The sequence below is a fragment of the Apodemus sylvaticus genome, chromosome 7, assembly GCF_947179515.1.
Source record: "Apodemus sylvaticus chromosome 7, mApoSyl1.1, whole genome shotgun sequence".
In the NCBI taxonomy this organism is placed as follows: Eukaryota; Metazoa; Chordata; class Mammalia; order Rodentia; family Muridae; genus Apodemus; species Apodemus sylvaticus.
This window is the reverse complement of record NC_067478.1, coordinates 70,100,705-70,116,150: the sequence shown is the minus strand read 5'-3', so window position 1 is coordinate 70,116,150 and position 15,446 is coordinate 70,100,705. Positions and strand designations below refer to the sequence as shown.

The 15,446-nt window shown below is 36.0% G+C and overlaps 1 protein-coding gene across 7 annotated transcripts in view; it reads right to left on the bottom strand.

Annotated features, from left to right (window-relative positions):
* Neo1 (neogenin 1) overlaps positions 1 to 15,446 on the bottom strand; it is a 167,758-nt gene that overhangs the window by 105,876 nt on the left and 46,436 nt on the right. For all 7 annotated transcript variants that reach the window (XM_052188174.1, XM_052188172.1, XM_052188173.1 and 4 more), the window contains exons 2-5: positions 14,736 to 15,053; positions 10,661 to 10,936; positions 8,685 to 8,838; positions 5,332 to 5,468 (exon numbers count right to left, since the gene is read on the bottom strand). In XM_052188174.1, the coding sequence (XP_052044134.1) occupies positions 5,332 to 5,468; positions 8,685 to 8,838; positions 10,661 to 10,936; positions 14,736 to 15,053 (885 nt within the window). The remainder of the gene's footprint in view (positions 1 to 5,331; positions 5,469 to 8,684; positions 8,839 to 10,660; positions 10,937 to 14,735; positions 15,054 to 15,446) is intronic.

The following is a 15,446-nucleotide window of genomic DNA, read 5'->3' as shown; positions in this document are numbered from 1 at the left end:
AATTTACCAGATCTGTTGGGAGCCTTGTCTGAAATGTATCAACACTGTAAATAACCAACTTTGGCTTTGATGACAGTCTGTTCTAATGCCTTCCCCCCATCCCTCCACTAACTTTTACTTAAAACTTTCTTTTTTTCTATTTTCTCTTGTTTAAATTTGCTACTTTTAGCATTTTTGAGGTTAATGTCAAAATTGCTGATCTCTCTCTCTCTCTCTCTCTCTCTCTCTCTCACACACACACACACACACACACACAGACTACAAACTTCCCTCAACCTTTGCTTAGTTTCTATTATTAGTTTATACTATTTTCTAAATTTTGTTAATTTCCTTTTTATCTAACACATGAATTTAAAGATGATCCACATAAAGCAATATACTCTCAAACAATAAAACAGTACTATTTAGTTGCTGTACATCACCATGCTATTGTCTGTAATTTTTTTTTAACAATTTACCCAAGGACTTTATGAACACTAGGCAAACACTTTATGACTGAACTATAATTCCAGCCATACAAATGTCAACTAGATCAAATTGTTAACTGTACTGTTTAGTTGTATTTTAAGTATATATTTTGTTTGTACTTATTTTTTAACTTATATAATCTATTAGTTACTAACATGTGATTGCTATGCCTATAGCTTTGCCTGTTTATAGTCTTGCCAATTTATATTTTGTATATTTCAATATTATGTTACAAATTACATACATCTTTAAATTTTTTAAGTTTTCTTGATAGGTTTGCTAATTTAAAAATATTTTTAAGCCAGGGCATAATGCCTCACACTTGTAATTAAGCACTTGGGAGGCCTAAAGCAGGTGAATCACCACCAGTCTGAGCTTAGCCTGGACTACCGAGATCCTATCTAAAACTAAATCAAAACACTACTGTTTTCAGTTAAAATTTCAATTGACAAAACTTGTATAAATTATGTAAGATATATTGTTTTGATGTCTATTAACAAAGAATGGATAAATTAAACTAAGATATCTATTACCTTATATACTTAGGTTTTTTGTGGTGAGAACACTTAAAATCTATTCTCGCAACAATTTTCAAGTAGAGAATACACTGTGACCATTCTTCTCTTTGATTTTGACTATGTTTGTTTCCATTTATAGTCAGATCGTGCAGAATTTGTCTTTCTATGCTTATTTCTCTAAGTATAATATCCTCCAGGTTCATTCATGTTATTGCAAATGGCAGGATTTCCTTCCATAAAGCTATGTTTCCATTGTAACAATTTTGTTGTTCATTCATCCATGATGAATACTAAGTTGTTTTAAGTCTGCCTACTTATGTGCTGCAACCAGCATGGTTGAGGAAACTTAGTTTTTGACACAATGGTATACTTTCATCTGGACAGACAGCCATAAAAAGTATTACTGGATCATACATTAGTTCTACTGTGTGTGAGGTAGTATCCTATTGAGAATTTAATTTGATTTCTCTAATGATTATTCAACACAATCTAGTGATTATTCATAGTTTTGGCTTCATATGCCCATGGGTCACTTCGTTGTCTTTTCAGGTCCTTTGAACATATTTTAATACTGAGTTGTTTTCTTACTACTGAACTGAATTCATTATCTACTCTGAGAGATATTAACCTCTTATCAGATGTATAGTTTGAAAATATTTTCTCTCTTTTTGTAGTTGTCGCTTCAAGATTCCTTCATCCTTTGCTGTATAACTTTCAATTCCTTGAAATCCTCTATTTGGTTGTTGTTGCTTTGTGTGTGTGTGGGGGGGGGTGTGCTTTATAAGTCATATTAAAAAAACAACAAAGAGACAAAGAGACCTTTTAAATGTTCTCATGCTTTCTCTCAGCAGCTTTAGAGATTCAATCTTAAGTCTTTAATCTACTTTGGGATGACTTTCATATATGATATGAGAGGAGGCTCACATTTTAGTCTTGTTAATGACGCTATATTTTCTTCAGCACAATTTGTTAATGACTACCCTCTTCATTAGTCTTGGCAAAGAGAAAAAGCAATATGCATGGATTTAAAATATAAACCTCAGAAGTCACATACTATTTGTATCATACTCTCATTAATCAAATAACTCAAAACCTACCTGAATTAAAGAACAAGAGACATAAGCTCTAGCCCCCAAATAAGAGGGCTGTGTGATGCTCAATGTGGGTACTAGGAAATGAACTCAGGTCCCCTGGCATTTTCTGGAAGACAAGTTATCCATCTTTACTGCCTGAGCCAGCTTTCCAGCCCCTGCTTTTCTTAAGATACCTTCTTCCATCTAAGATAATATTAAACATAACCCCATTTATTCTTTGTGTTTTCACATTTAGACCCAACTTTATTTTCTTCCAGTTGAAAGTCTACTATTCTCATAACATTTGATAATAAATATATATTTATATATTATAATATTGTTATGTTACACACACACACACACACACACACACACACCCTTTCCTCCTTGAAAGTGAATCCCCATATTTATATTTTAAATTGTATAATTGTAACCATCCCAGCAGGACAAAAATATTCTAAAGACAGATATTTGTATTCTGTCAAAAAGATATTCTCTTTGACTATCAGACTAGTAAAAAATAGCCAAGACACAGAATTTCTCCAAAAAGCTCATGGTGAAGCTTGGTCCTTCCTGGGAGATTTCACACAGTTCTTAGTGCATACCAGACTATCTGGCAAGAAAGAATGGAGCCCAGATAATGAAGGCCCGAGTGAAGAGCAGGATCCCTCCCTGACCAGGACTGCTGAGTTATGCATTCCACTGAACCATAAAGTTTTGTCCATAGCCATATGAACAAAAGTCCCCATGAAGAAAAATAATGAAGCAAAACCAGAAGCAAACAAGTATGAGAGATGTGTTTCATTTGATGCTCTTAACAACTTCCAGGTTTGGGAGCATATGTAATTCAGGACTTGAGAGGTCACTAGACTTCTTTATTTGTTCTTTGTAATATGGCCACACTGAGTAAACCTTCTTTCTCTACTTTTAACTGTTATTTTTCTCTTTAATTGGCCTGTTGAAGACAGGTGGCTAATCCTAGTTTGTTGGTGCTGCTAAGGTCAGGCTCTGATCCTGACGACTGTTGTCACAGTACTGCAAGTAACAGTTGGACTTCATTCTTTTTATTGCCTATTCTTGTGTCAATAACATGTTGGTCTGCAAGATGGTAAATATTATGTAAAACCTCTCTGCAGTTTTCTCTAACGAATTCATTTCAAAAGCACTTTTTCAAGGCATAGATTTTTAATATGAAACTAGTTGTAAATTAAAAAGTATATATTGTCTATATTTTTCAGTTAATAAGTAGATGTGATGGCACAGGAGATAGAAGGAGGAAATACAGGAGTGAAAAAGCCATCATTAGCTACTTAGCAAGTTTAGTGTCAGCCTGAACTATCTGAAATTCTGGAATCAAATCAAAACAAAACTCAGATAATTCAGTTCTCAGGCAGACTATCAGTTAGAGCCCATATAATGAATAAAAATAAAATAGAAAACAACCATATGGACAAAAGTCCTTATGAAGAAAAACAGTGAGGCAATATCAGCAGCTAACAAGTGTAACAGATACATTTCATCTGATGCTCTTGCTAACACTCAGAGGTAGCTGAAAGGAACTGACAAAGGACAATGAGGAGACTAGTAAACAAATAGCTAATTAATGGGGGAAAGCAAAGAAAAATGATCCACCAAGAAAGCACAAGAGACCACAGACGGAGTTCATGGGTGTTTTATTTTTCCAGCCCTATCTCTATAGAAGTAAAGAACTAAACTGATCGCCCTATAAAACTATGCCCTATGCCTCTCCTTCTACCTAACCGAAGACATGAACTAAGCTCATCCAATAATAGCTATGCCAACCCCATGACCTGCCTTTTTGTTTTTCAGAGAATATAAACCTACCCACCATCAGTGGGAGAACAGGTATGCTTTCAATCCTTTCACCAACACTAAACCCCAAGCACTGTTCCCCAATAGATCTCAAAAAACACATCTAAGTTCCCAGGTGACTCTGAAATAACCAAAATATACAAAGAAAAATAAATTTTCATGTGAGATAAAACACACAAGTTAATACCACCAAGGCACAGATCACACAGTGGATATTATCAAATGAAACAAGTTAGTAGCACAGGCAGCCTCTACTTCTATACTCCCAAGCAGTGTTGGGTTTCTCTAAAATTAACAGAGAAGATCCATACGAGATTTATTGGAAACAAGTATTAGCAATACCATAAACAAATCAGAACAGAGGATCAGCACTCAAAAGAGCTTAAAAACAAACAAACAAACAAATAGGCAAACAGGTATAAAGAAAAGGCTTGTGCATTTGCCACATTTATTTTCCTTGACTTCTAAATCAAGGAACCTAAAAGGGAGAAGTGGGAATAGAGAGAAAAGGGAAAACAACTATTCCTGCAGAGATGCTCAACATCAGCTCAAAAGAGAGAAATAAGTATCAAATCATCAGCCCAGAGACATGAAGAGGTACCATGCAATCCTTCTAGTATGATCTATACACCCCAAAGAAGGAACACAAACACTCAGAGACGTGGTTCTGAATCAGAGAACAGACATCTTTGGGGAAAAAACATCCTGTGACAACAAAAGGGTACAGAACTTTGTAGATACCCAGATCAAACCCTCCTCCTTGACAATAGCATTAACGCCAACAGAAACAATAATGCTGAGATGGGAGTTTTATAAGGATTAGCTCTTAATCTTCAAAATGATCTCAACAAAGTAAGTACTCTTATTATCTCCATTGTACAGATAATGAAGATGTAGTTCAGAAAGGCCATATAAATTTGCTATAATTGGGGTGGGGTAGATGGGTCAGCAGTTAAAGCACTTTCTATGGAATGAAGAAGATGAGTCTAGATCCCCAGAACATACACAAATGTCAGGTACACATGGCAGCTCATCTATAATTCCAGCCTTGGAAGGCAGAGACAGGGAATCCCCACAGAACACCAGGTAGCAAGAATAACCTCGTCAGCAAGCTCTAGATTTGACTAAGAGACTCTGCCTCAAATAATAAGATGAAGAAGATTCCTGTTACCAGTCTCAGAACTAGACATGTACTCCCCAACATGAGTACCTCAAATACACGTGAACATGCATACACACATACTACATAGACATATATGAAAATAAAATTTTCTATTGCTATATTTGTGAAATGCTGGCTCAATTTGAATTCAAGCGATATGGTCTAGAAGTTTGCATGTTAACTAATATGATGTACTGCCTTCCCATATTACTGTTAAACAATCAGTGGACCTGGAGAGTACACAGTATTTTTAATTACACAGTAAATATTTACATACCTTGCACAGTAAGCTCCGCCTGAGCTTCGACTGTCTTATTTCCATTATCAGCTATACAAAAATAAGTCCCAGCATCATCCTCAGAGACATCATTGATCTCCAAACTACCTCCTGCTAGCAAGACCAACCTTTCAGAGCTGGATTAAACACATAAACAAAATGATACATTTCAGCATGAGGAAAATAATTCCTATGAGTCTTTTCACATAACACACAATCATTGTTATAGTGATGGCTACAAGCAGACTAAGATTAACCAAAAAAAATCATCAGAATTTAATTTGTTTGTTTTGCTCATATTTTATATGCATAAATGCCACAGTGTACAAATAAATTTTCACAACCCCTGGCACTTCTAGCTATTCCCAAAGAGTTATTACTTTTATGAACAATTTAACTTCCTCCAGTGTATTCCTGTCTTCCTATTCTGGTCAGCTTAATGGAAATTATGTATTTTAAAGTTTGCAACCAATCTAAGACCAACTTCACCATAGCTATGCCATGAACAGATTACTAACAAGAAGAAAAATACAGAGGTCAAAATGTCAACTCAAACAGCAAGTCATGAGGTGACAAGTCATAAGGTAGTGCCACTAGCTGTAAGTTTCCTATGGTGACCTGGCTAGGAAACAGGAGGTGGGGAGAGGGGTGGGCTTGTATTTAAAAAAAAAAAAAAAAAGGCAGGAAGGAAAAGGGAAGGACAGATACAATTGAGCAGCTCCCTGGGTGTGTCCTGGGAGCCATAAGCCAACATCCATCACTCCATTTACAATAAAGATGATGAATACTTTCATTCTACAGTGATATAAGCGTATATATATAGTCTTTAACACTGAAAAATTGCAAATCAATATTCTCAAATTTTTCAAAAGTTAAAAGTTTAGTTGATCTGGGGAATTATGAACTAGATTAATAGATAAAGATATCTGTCACAAAGCAGGGAATATAATTCTTAAAGTATTCGATTAAAGAAGCCACTTTAAGTTTTTTTTTATTTATTTCATTATTATTTTCAGGCTGGTGCTAACTAGAAATGAAATCTTGAAAAGTGAAACTCTGAAGAATACTCTCTTTAACTGATGATCCTGGAAGTATGAGCCAGCCATTACACCACCATCAGCTGTAGTATGCTAACCAAGCCCTTTTAAAACTACGACCTGCTCCTTTGTCCCTGGATTCAAAGCTATAATCCTCTAAAATAAGGCACTATTCCATCACTAAAGGATTCTCTACAAAACATTTCCACATCCCTCATTCTATTTGATTTTTTATCTGAACCATATATGAACAAATTTAAATAAATTTTATCGATTCTTAGACATTTGTTTAAAAGAAAAAACTAACCTATAATGTTTTTGTGTGTTTGTTTTCTTTTTTTTAATAGTGACTTTTTTTTTAATTCGATATCTTTTTTATTTACATTTCAAATGATTTCTCCCCTTCTGGCCCCCCGCTCCCCGAAAGTCACATAAGCCCCCTTCCCTCCCCCTGTTTTCCTACCCACCCCCTTTTCAAAGATGTAATAAAGGTGCTTTGTTAAGCATAAGCTTAAGATACTTTGTTTTTCCTAGATAGCCCAGCACTGTTGAGATTTTTAGACATTTCCCCCCTTTAATCTTGAAATCTCAGATCTAAAATCTAAATAATATTAGGCATAGTCCATCCACACTTCTTGGGTGCTAGCAAAAACAAAGACACTATAAATAATTACCTACATCTAACCCAAAGGACTTCTATGTTCTATTCTCTATTTCTGCTTTCTCATATTACACTAAGTAATTCAGCCAAAATACACTGCTGAACACTTGGCCTCCCTAGATAGACAGACCAGGATGGAGAGTACTGACACTGCAATCTTGAGTCCTGAAGTTCTCTGAGACAGTAACACAACAAAGCAGCATTTCTCAGAATTTCCTCAACATAATCTTAAGTATTTAAGTGCCTAGAGAACTAGAGGCAGAAAAAAAAATCTTCTTTGTCTTCAAAGTCTCCTGATTCAGCCGCAGAGTTCATAGAAGTATTATTCACCATAATATATTCACATTGGATTAAAAACCACTTGCTGTCAAAAAAAAAAATCTTCAAATAAAACTGGGGAAACATGTAACTTCCCTACCATGATATTGTTTATATTGGTCACTTAGATGCTACCCTGAGAATTATTTTTCTACAAGAACAATTGTCTAATAAGCCATATACAATATTTACCCCCATTCTGCCTCTTTCTAAACACTGGAATACTGTATCTTGAGTTTCTTCAGAGTACTTATTATAACCTGACATGTTATGTATCTATTACTCTCTCATTCTTCCATTCTAAAAGCAAAAACTCTCTTTGCTACTTGGTTCTGAAGACCTAGAAATATACCTCAAATATCATTTGATAACTGTTGAAGTCTTGCAGAGATCACAGAAATCCTTACTTCTATCCATTAAATAAAAATCATTCTGTATCTTGCTCACACCTTCATAATGCTGTGGTATGCTGAACTACATTTCATTCTAAGTGGAACCCATATAAAGTATTATATTACTGCGATAGTGCTACATACATAAATATTGCTTTAACACAGCTATCAGAAAACTAGTTTATATCTGAGGCATGCATTGCATTTATACGCTGCTCTGAAAGAGTCATTCTCAACCAAGGATGGCTTTGTTCCTAAAGGTACATTTGATAATATCTAGACATGTTTTGAGGTCATCATACCTTGAAGGGGCACGTTGGGTAGAAGCCAGAGATGCCAGTAAATTTACAATGCTTGAAACAGCTATGTTTTGAAAACAAAGCATACCTAACTATTGAACCATTACTACCACGCCAGGTTTTCCTGAGAAAATACAACTGAGGAAAATTACCCATTTCATAAGGAAGAGACAAGGGATGCAGAAGATGAGTAGTAACAGAGAAGGCTCTTATAGAAGATATATAACGTGTAAACATAGCTTATGACTTGTTAGGACCTTAAAAAGCAAAACAAAGCCAGGTGTGAAACTTCCAGCACCCGGGAAGAAGGAAGGCATTTACCTACACTAAGCAAAGGAAGAAACTACCACAGTGCATGTAAGGCTGGTCAGATCTAGCAGCTCATGCAACACTAAGGAGATGAGACCCCATAAGCTAAGTACAATGGTGCTTAGAAACAGTAGCAGCAGCAGCATCAACCCCCTGCTGCCTGGAAAGCATACTTTTTCTTTAAACATCAAAGATACAGCATAAAAATACATTTCAAGGATGACATATGAAAACTCTAATGTGCTTAAACAAAGCAGTCATTTTTACATATACTCTAAATAGCATTAGACTTGAGTCGGCTAAGGCTACGAAGAGCTCTTAAGCAGGCAGTATTTACCTTTCTGTGTCAAGCACTTCTTCGTTTTTCATCCATCTAATGACTGGAGCAGGAAGTCCTGAGGCAACACATGGCAATACTGCACTCTGACCAGTGACTTTGATCATAGAAGATGGTCGCATCAAAAATACTAAGTCTACAATTTCCTCAGGATCTAAGAATTTAAATGAAAGAATAATTAAGACAAAGCACCTCACAACTTTAGTCATGACGAACAGCTAATTCCTACTCAGGCTGCAAGGCTTTATGTGACAAAATAAGCAAAACTAACCCAAGAAAATTCCATTTGAACAGCAAAATTTCCCATGTACTTTCTAATGAAGTACTGGGTAGGTTACTTAGGAGTCTTAGAGATATGTAGGTGATAGTTCCTGCTTACATGGTGCTTTCTGGTCAAATGAGAAACACATAACATGAATCTATACAACATCACATAAGGGTACAAACAGCAGAGACTAAACAAGCTCACTAGCTGTGTGTCCCTCCCTACTGACTCCCTCTCCTTTCTTTTCTTGTGCCTATTATGTCTGAAAGTTTGAGTTTTCATCTCTTTAAATTAGTCTATCAAACCTGCCATAGTAGTGCATGCCATTAATCTCAGGAAGCAGAGGGAGAAGGATCTATGAGTTAAGCCAGCCTGGTCTACATAGGGAGTTCCAGATCAGCTAGAGCTGCAGAGTGAGACTTGTCTTAGGGAAAAAAAAATCAAAAACAAAAAAATTAATCTATTAATTCTTTGATTTTGTAATGTAGCAACTACCTATATGCCACTATATTCATTTAGCATGTATGTTCACTTTTTATAATTGTCCTCTTGACGACATATGACATGGCCACACGGCTATTGAAAAAAGGGAAGCAATTTACTTTATTAATATTGAAATCTGAGATCATTCTCAGATAGAGATTTAATTCCTATCCCCAATGTCAGGTGACATTGGGGTTATAACCACTAAAGTGGTCTTTAAACCTATCTAGCCAATTAATGATAGTTTTGTAGCCATGGTAACAAGTAAACACTACCTAACAGATGAGTAACAATTCATTGCAGTGAATATACTTCTAGAAGTCAATCATGACAAGCTCTGCCTTTAAAAGTCAGCCAACCAACAGCTGAGTTGTTAGCTTCTAAGGTTGATACTTACCTGTACCCACCTGTGCAGCCAACACTGAAATAGACTTGTGATTAAAATAAGACGACTCTCTTTTAACCAACATGACCTCAAAAGCTCTGTAGGAGTGCAGAAGGTGGCTGTGCTCCAAATGACTATCAAGAAAAGCTTTCTTAAATAAGCAAATATCCAGAATTCTGTTCTTATTTCAAGTACTAAGTTATGGTTCCATCGTTAACCTTGTTTTCCTGGATTAGATTCTAAGGAGCTGCTTGAATACTATCTCAAGGAGTGGGGCTCAAGGTCTATGCCATCATGCACAGCTATCCTGATAAATTTTCATTTTTATTTGGCTAATTTTTGTTTTTTAAAGACAGGGCCCCTCTGCATAATCTTGGCTGGCCTGGAACTCAGAGATCGGCCTGCCTCTGCCTCCCGAGTTCTGGGATTAAAGGTGTGTGCCACCATACCTAGCTTCGGATGATTTTCTAATAATATGTTAACTAAACAATGGGCTTCTTTTCTTCTTCTTCTTCTTCTTCTTTTTTTTTATTTTATTTTAAGACAGGATCTCACTATGAAGCTCTGGCTGTCCTGAAACTCATACAGATCAGGCTGGCCTTGATCTCACAAAGACCTGCCTGCCTCTGCTACCAAGTACTGGAGGTGTGCACCACTACACCTGGCTTTAAACAGTGGATTTTTATGGCTCCCCCACTCTTTTTATCTCTTTAAAAAAACTGAACATAATGTATTAATAGTAGTATTTCTCACATCTTAATGGTGTTTATTTAAAAAAAAATTATAGCAGAACAGTTTTATCTATTAAACACAAAACCATCAGTCCTGACAGTGGATTAGTACCTTGAAGAACTTTCAATTCAGCTTCCTCACTAAATTTGGGTGGCCCACCACTTTCAACAATGCAGCGGTAGAGTCCCCCATCTCCTTCAGTTGCATTGCTGATAACCAGGGTTCCACTTGGAAGTTTGACAATTCTGTCATCCAGAAGAAGGGGCTGTCTATTCTGTTCCCACCTAACAAATGGGACCAAATCTGCATTAACTTCACAATTCAGAATTGCACTGTTTCCAACATAGACTGAAGAAGGTTCTGGTTGGCTGGTAAATCTTGGAAGACCTAGATAATTAAAGAAAAATAAAAAGTCATTAAATATTACTCTAAAATACAGTCATATAGGCTAGCACCAAGACAGCTCATGTGGCTACAACATATGGTGTAATCTGACTAGACACATAGCTAGCAAATAGCTAATAAATAACTGCATTAAGGATAACTTAAATCAGATTCCTCACAGCTGAAGAAGCAAGCTGCAATGTGGAAAACGGTAAGGATCAAGTAAATGCTATAGTATAGTCCATAATGAAAGTACTCAGTGTAGAATTAAGGACTATTTAACTATAGATATAGAACTATATCTATAGTAGAACTATATCTATGTAGCTATAAAGATGTGGGTAAATATGCATTTTGTATATAACTAATGAACACATATTAATATTCAAGTACACATACACACATGCCCCCCTCCACACACACACCACACACACACTCCCCAACCCTAAATCAATGTCACTTCTTTAACAGTAAATCCAAATGGTGACTTTGTCTTGATTTCTAAGCATCATTCTCACTGCAAGGAACCAGTGTTCCTGGATTAGAGGCAAACACAGCTCCTCACTTGACGTCATTAGGTCAAGTTTTAACCTGAAAATATAGGGGAAAAACTACTTAACGCAGAAATCAAGACTGAAAAGTTTGTAGAATAATGACACTATCACATTATTAAAGCATAAACAAGAATCTGTTGACTCATGTTAATCAGTAACAAACACGTGGAGTAGAAGGAAACGGTCTGCTCAATAGAGAGGACAGAATCAGGAGCAACAATAGGCTTTCAGCAACTTCTATCTTAACAACTGATTTAGGCAACAATCTTACAATGTATATTATAACTATTAGTGAAAATTGATGAGAAATAGTATATTTATAAAATACCAAAACATTTCTTCCCCAATAGTAATTATTAATTACAAAAACACACCTCACTTTGAAGTGGAGAAATACTACACAGATCATCTTGAGTAATAAAGCAAACATCATTAGCAATAAAATATTATATACTTTGGTGTGCCACCCTAAGGACTTTATACTCCTTCCATGGTATTCCTCCCCAAAATGAAAAATCTCAATCTCTTCTCAGGAGGAAATCAAACTCAAAATTAGACAAGAAAAACCTGAGGCCCTATTATATATCAAAGGAGATTAAGAATATAATGATGTCTGTGTTTAGACCACACCATTCCCTAACCTTTGAGCATGAAACACATATAGCCACACTACTCTACAGGCAAAACAGTGCCACTGGTGTAGAAATAAGACAACCTAGAGAAGTGCGCCTTCATATTTAAAATTTATGAACTACTTCTTTAATATTTTTTGAAAATTTCCCTGTTTTCTGGCCATAACTAAAACTAGTTCTGCTTGCAGCCAAATATATCTGTAGTCTTTTAAAATGGCTAATTTGGCAGTATCTTTTTTAAATGATTTTTGAAAACACTTTTTAATAAATAACTTATAAACCATGAAGTTTCCCACTTGAAGTACACAATGCAGTATGAACAGAGCTGTGTATCATCTCTATAGGCTAAAATCCTTTTAGCATCCCTTAAAGAAACTACTCATTTGTATCTCCTCTACTGCCGCATTCATTTCCCATTTGCTGTCAGGTACTTAGCCCTAGGAAACACCTATTTTCTTCTCTCTATACATTTCCCTATTCTGGGCACTGTGTATATATGAATTTAAACAGTACATAGTCATTCATGACCAGGGTCTTTAACTTACCACAATATTTTTACAGTTCACCCATGAAGATATACTACATTATGACTTCATTCCTTTTTATTGATAAAGAATAGTCCACTACATAGATATTTCCTATTTTGATTATCTAATCCTCATCTGGTAGACATTTAGGTTATTCCACCTTTCATTTATTATGAATAGTGCCGCTATGAATAGTAGTCATGTACACTGTTGTGTGGATGAATCTTCTCAATTCTCTTGAAAACTGGTCATATGGTGATTCTGGCTAACATTTTAAGGAAATGTAAAACTGTTACCTTTTTAGTTACACATATATAAGCAAACAGGTAGCCTTTAACTGTCAGTGGAGAAAACAGGAGGAAAGGCCAGAAAATAGAGACTATCGAACAAGAACTCAACATTTGGTATGGCCAGAGTTAAAAATGGCTGAAATGGAGGGGGTGGGAGGAGGGCATAGCTAGTAGAATGATAAGAAATGAGGCTAGAGAGCAGGATGCAAGCCCGTAAGAGAAATCAAGAATTCTATGATTAAGAAATTTAGGTACCGACAATGTTACAGAATGGTGAGAGTGCTCTGAGCCCAGTGTGAGGCTAGAGTGAGGAGAGCACAATGAGGTGGCAGGCCAGCAAGCAGGGGCAGACTTTGGAAAGGAAAGTCAAGGGTCATCTCAGGAAAGAGAAACTGGACTAACACAGAAAAACCAGGAGGCAGGATACAATGGTTTTGGGGGTGGGGTTTAGTGCACGGCAGAAAGAAAAGGGACATGAGTAAGAGACCAGAAAAGACATGTTAGAGCATAAGTGAAAAGCAGAAGCCTGGCCTAAACGATCTTACAGAGGAGGTCAGTACACCAATCTACTTATATATACTGTAGAAATGGTGCAGGAGAGAAGAGAAAATCCCGTGGCGTTGAGATTGTGTCCCCCCATTTTTATTTTTCCACCTCCAATCTGTGATTGTGGATGATTACTGCAGTATTGAGTCATACCCATATTAAATGTTGAGTATTTGACTCTAAAGATAAAAAGGTGGTATCATCCTTTAATTCAGTGGTTCTCAACCTTCCTAATGCTAAGAACCAAACTGTTAATACCCTTCCTCATATTATGGTGACGGCCAACCATAATGATATTTTTGTCCTTACTTTGTAACTGTAATTTTGTTCCTGTTATGAACTGTAATATAAATATCTGTGTTTTCTGCTCTTCAGCAACCCCTGTGAAAGGGGTGAGAACGCAGCTCTAAGTGAGTGAGCGTGAGAGTGGGAAGGAGGAGGAGATGAGGAACCCTGCCAGGCCCATCCACACACACCTGCAGCAGACCCAGGAGAGTGAAACAGCATGGCCCTTCACAAGACGACTTCACCTACATTCAAGGAACGCTACTAGAGAATACGTCTTTAGTAAACACATCTCTCTAGAGATTAATTTCTCTTACATTTGCCATCATTCAACAGAGATCCTTAGAAAAGGAGTTAATATTCCTCTTTTTACAACTTCCTGCTTTTAGTCTGCCTTGTATAATGATATGTTAAAAGCACTATATTTTTCTAAATACTGTCTATTTCTTAGTTACAGTTTAATGTACTGACTTCCTCTATAATACCATTCACGCCAGGCTTCTGCTCATCACTCATGCTCTAACCATCTCTTTTACAGCCTCTTATCATATCTCTTGTCTCTTTGCTGTCCACTAAGCCCTACCACCAGGAACCTGGCTTTACTAAAGTTTTACTAAGGTACACTGGTTATTATGAGTAGGTTTTAAAGACATAATTTTCCAACAGAACTACTTCTGTTTTCAAGTTAAAAAGAAAAACCTGATAGCAAATGTGAACCTTCAGACAGACAAAAAAAAAAAAAAAAAATCTCACACACACACACACACAGAGAGAGAGAGAGAGAGAATACCAGTTTATTCTACAAAACCCTAAGCAAATGAGTACAGTCTCATAAACAAGAGCATATACACAACCAGCATCCTAAATGACTTATTACCAATTAAGTGAAAAGTACAGTATGCTGGTTTTATTTAGATTTAGATCTTATAAACATAGAAAATCCAATTAAATCACTTAACAGGACTTACCTGCTACTGTGAGCTTGGCTGTTCTGCTGACAATAGTTCCAAGATTATCAACAGTGGCTACACACTGATAGAAACCTTCATCAGGCTTATTGTGTTTGGAATGCACCACGTTGCTGATGAATAAAGATCCATCTGGGAGAAGCTGGCGGCGATCATCTGATACTAGGTTTAAAAAAGTTCCATCTTTCTTCCATTCAATATTTGGAGAAGGCTCAGAATATGCCGAGCAATTTAATATAACAGAAGAGCCTCTAACTGAGAGTGTGTCTACTGGCTCCACCAGAAAATAAAATGGAGTGAATGTTCGAACACTGGCTCCTACAAAAACAAAAAAGGACAAGCTAAATAAAAATTTCTTCTGTTATTTCTGTAAGGATATACAACATATTCAAAGATTAATTTAAATCATTACTGAATATGATACATCATTGATGTCTAAATAAAGTTTACTTCTTTAAAAAAAAAAACCCCAAATGACTCACTTAGAATAGCTTATTTAAAAAAAAACTTATGATAAGACCTATTAGATAGTATGAATAGCTAATAAAAATCTATTTGGAAACTCCACAATGGAGTTAAAGTTCTTTTATGCAAAGTCAAGTTTTCCAAAAATATAAAACAGGTAAAAAATTGAAATGATTCACTGTAAATAAAATATCCTTTATATTAGTTATTTGCACTTTTAATAACTCAATATATATTTTGCACATT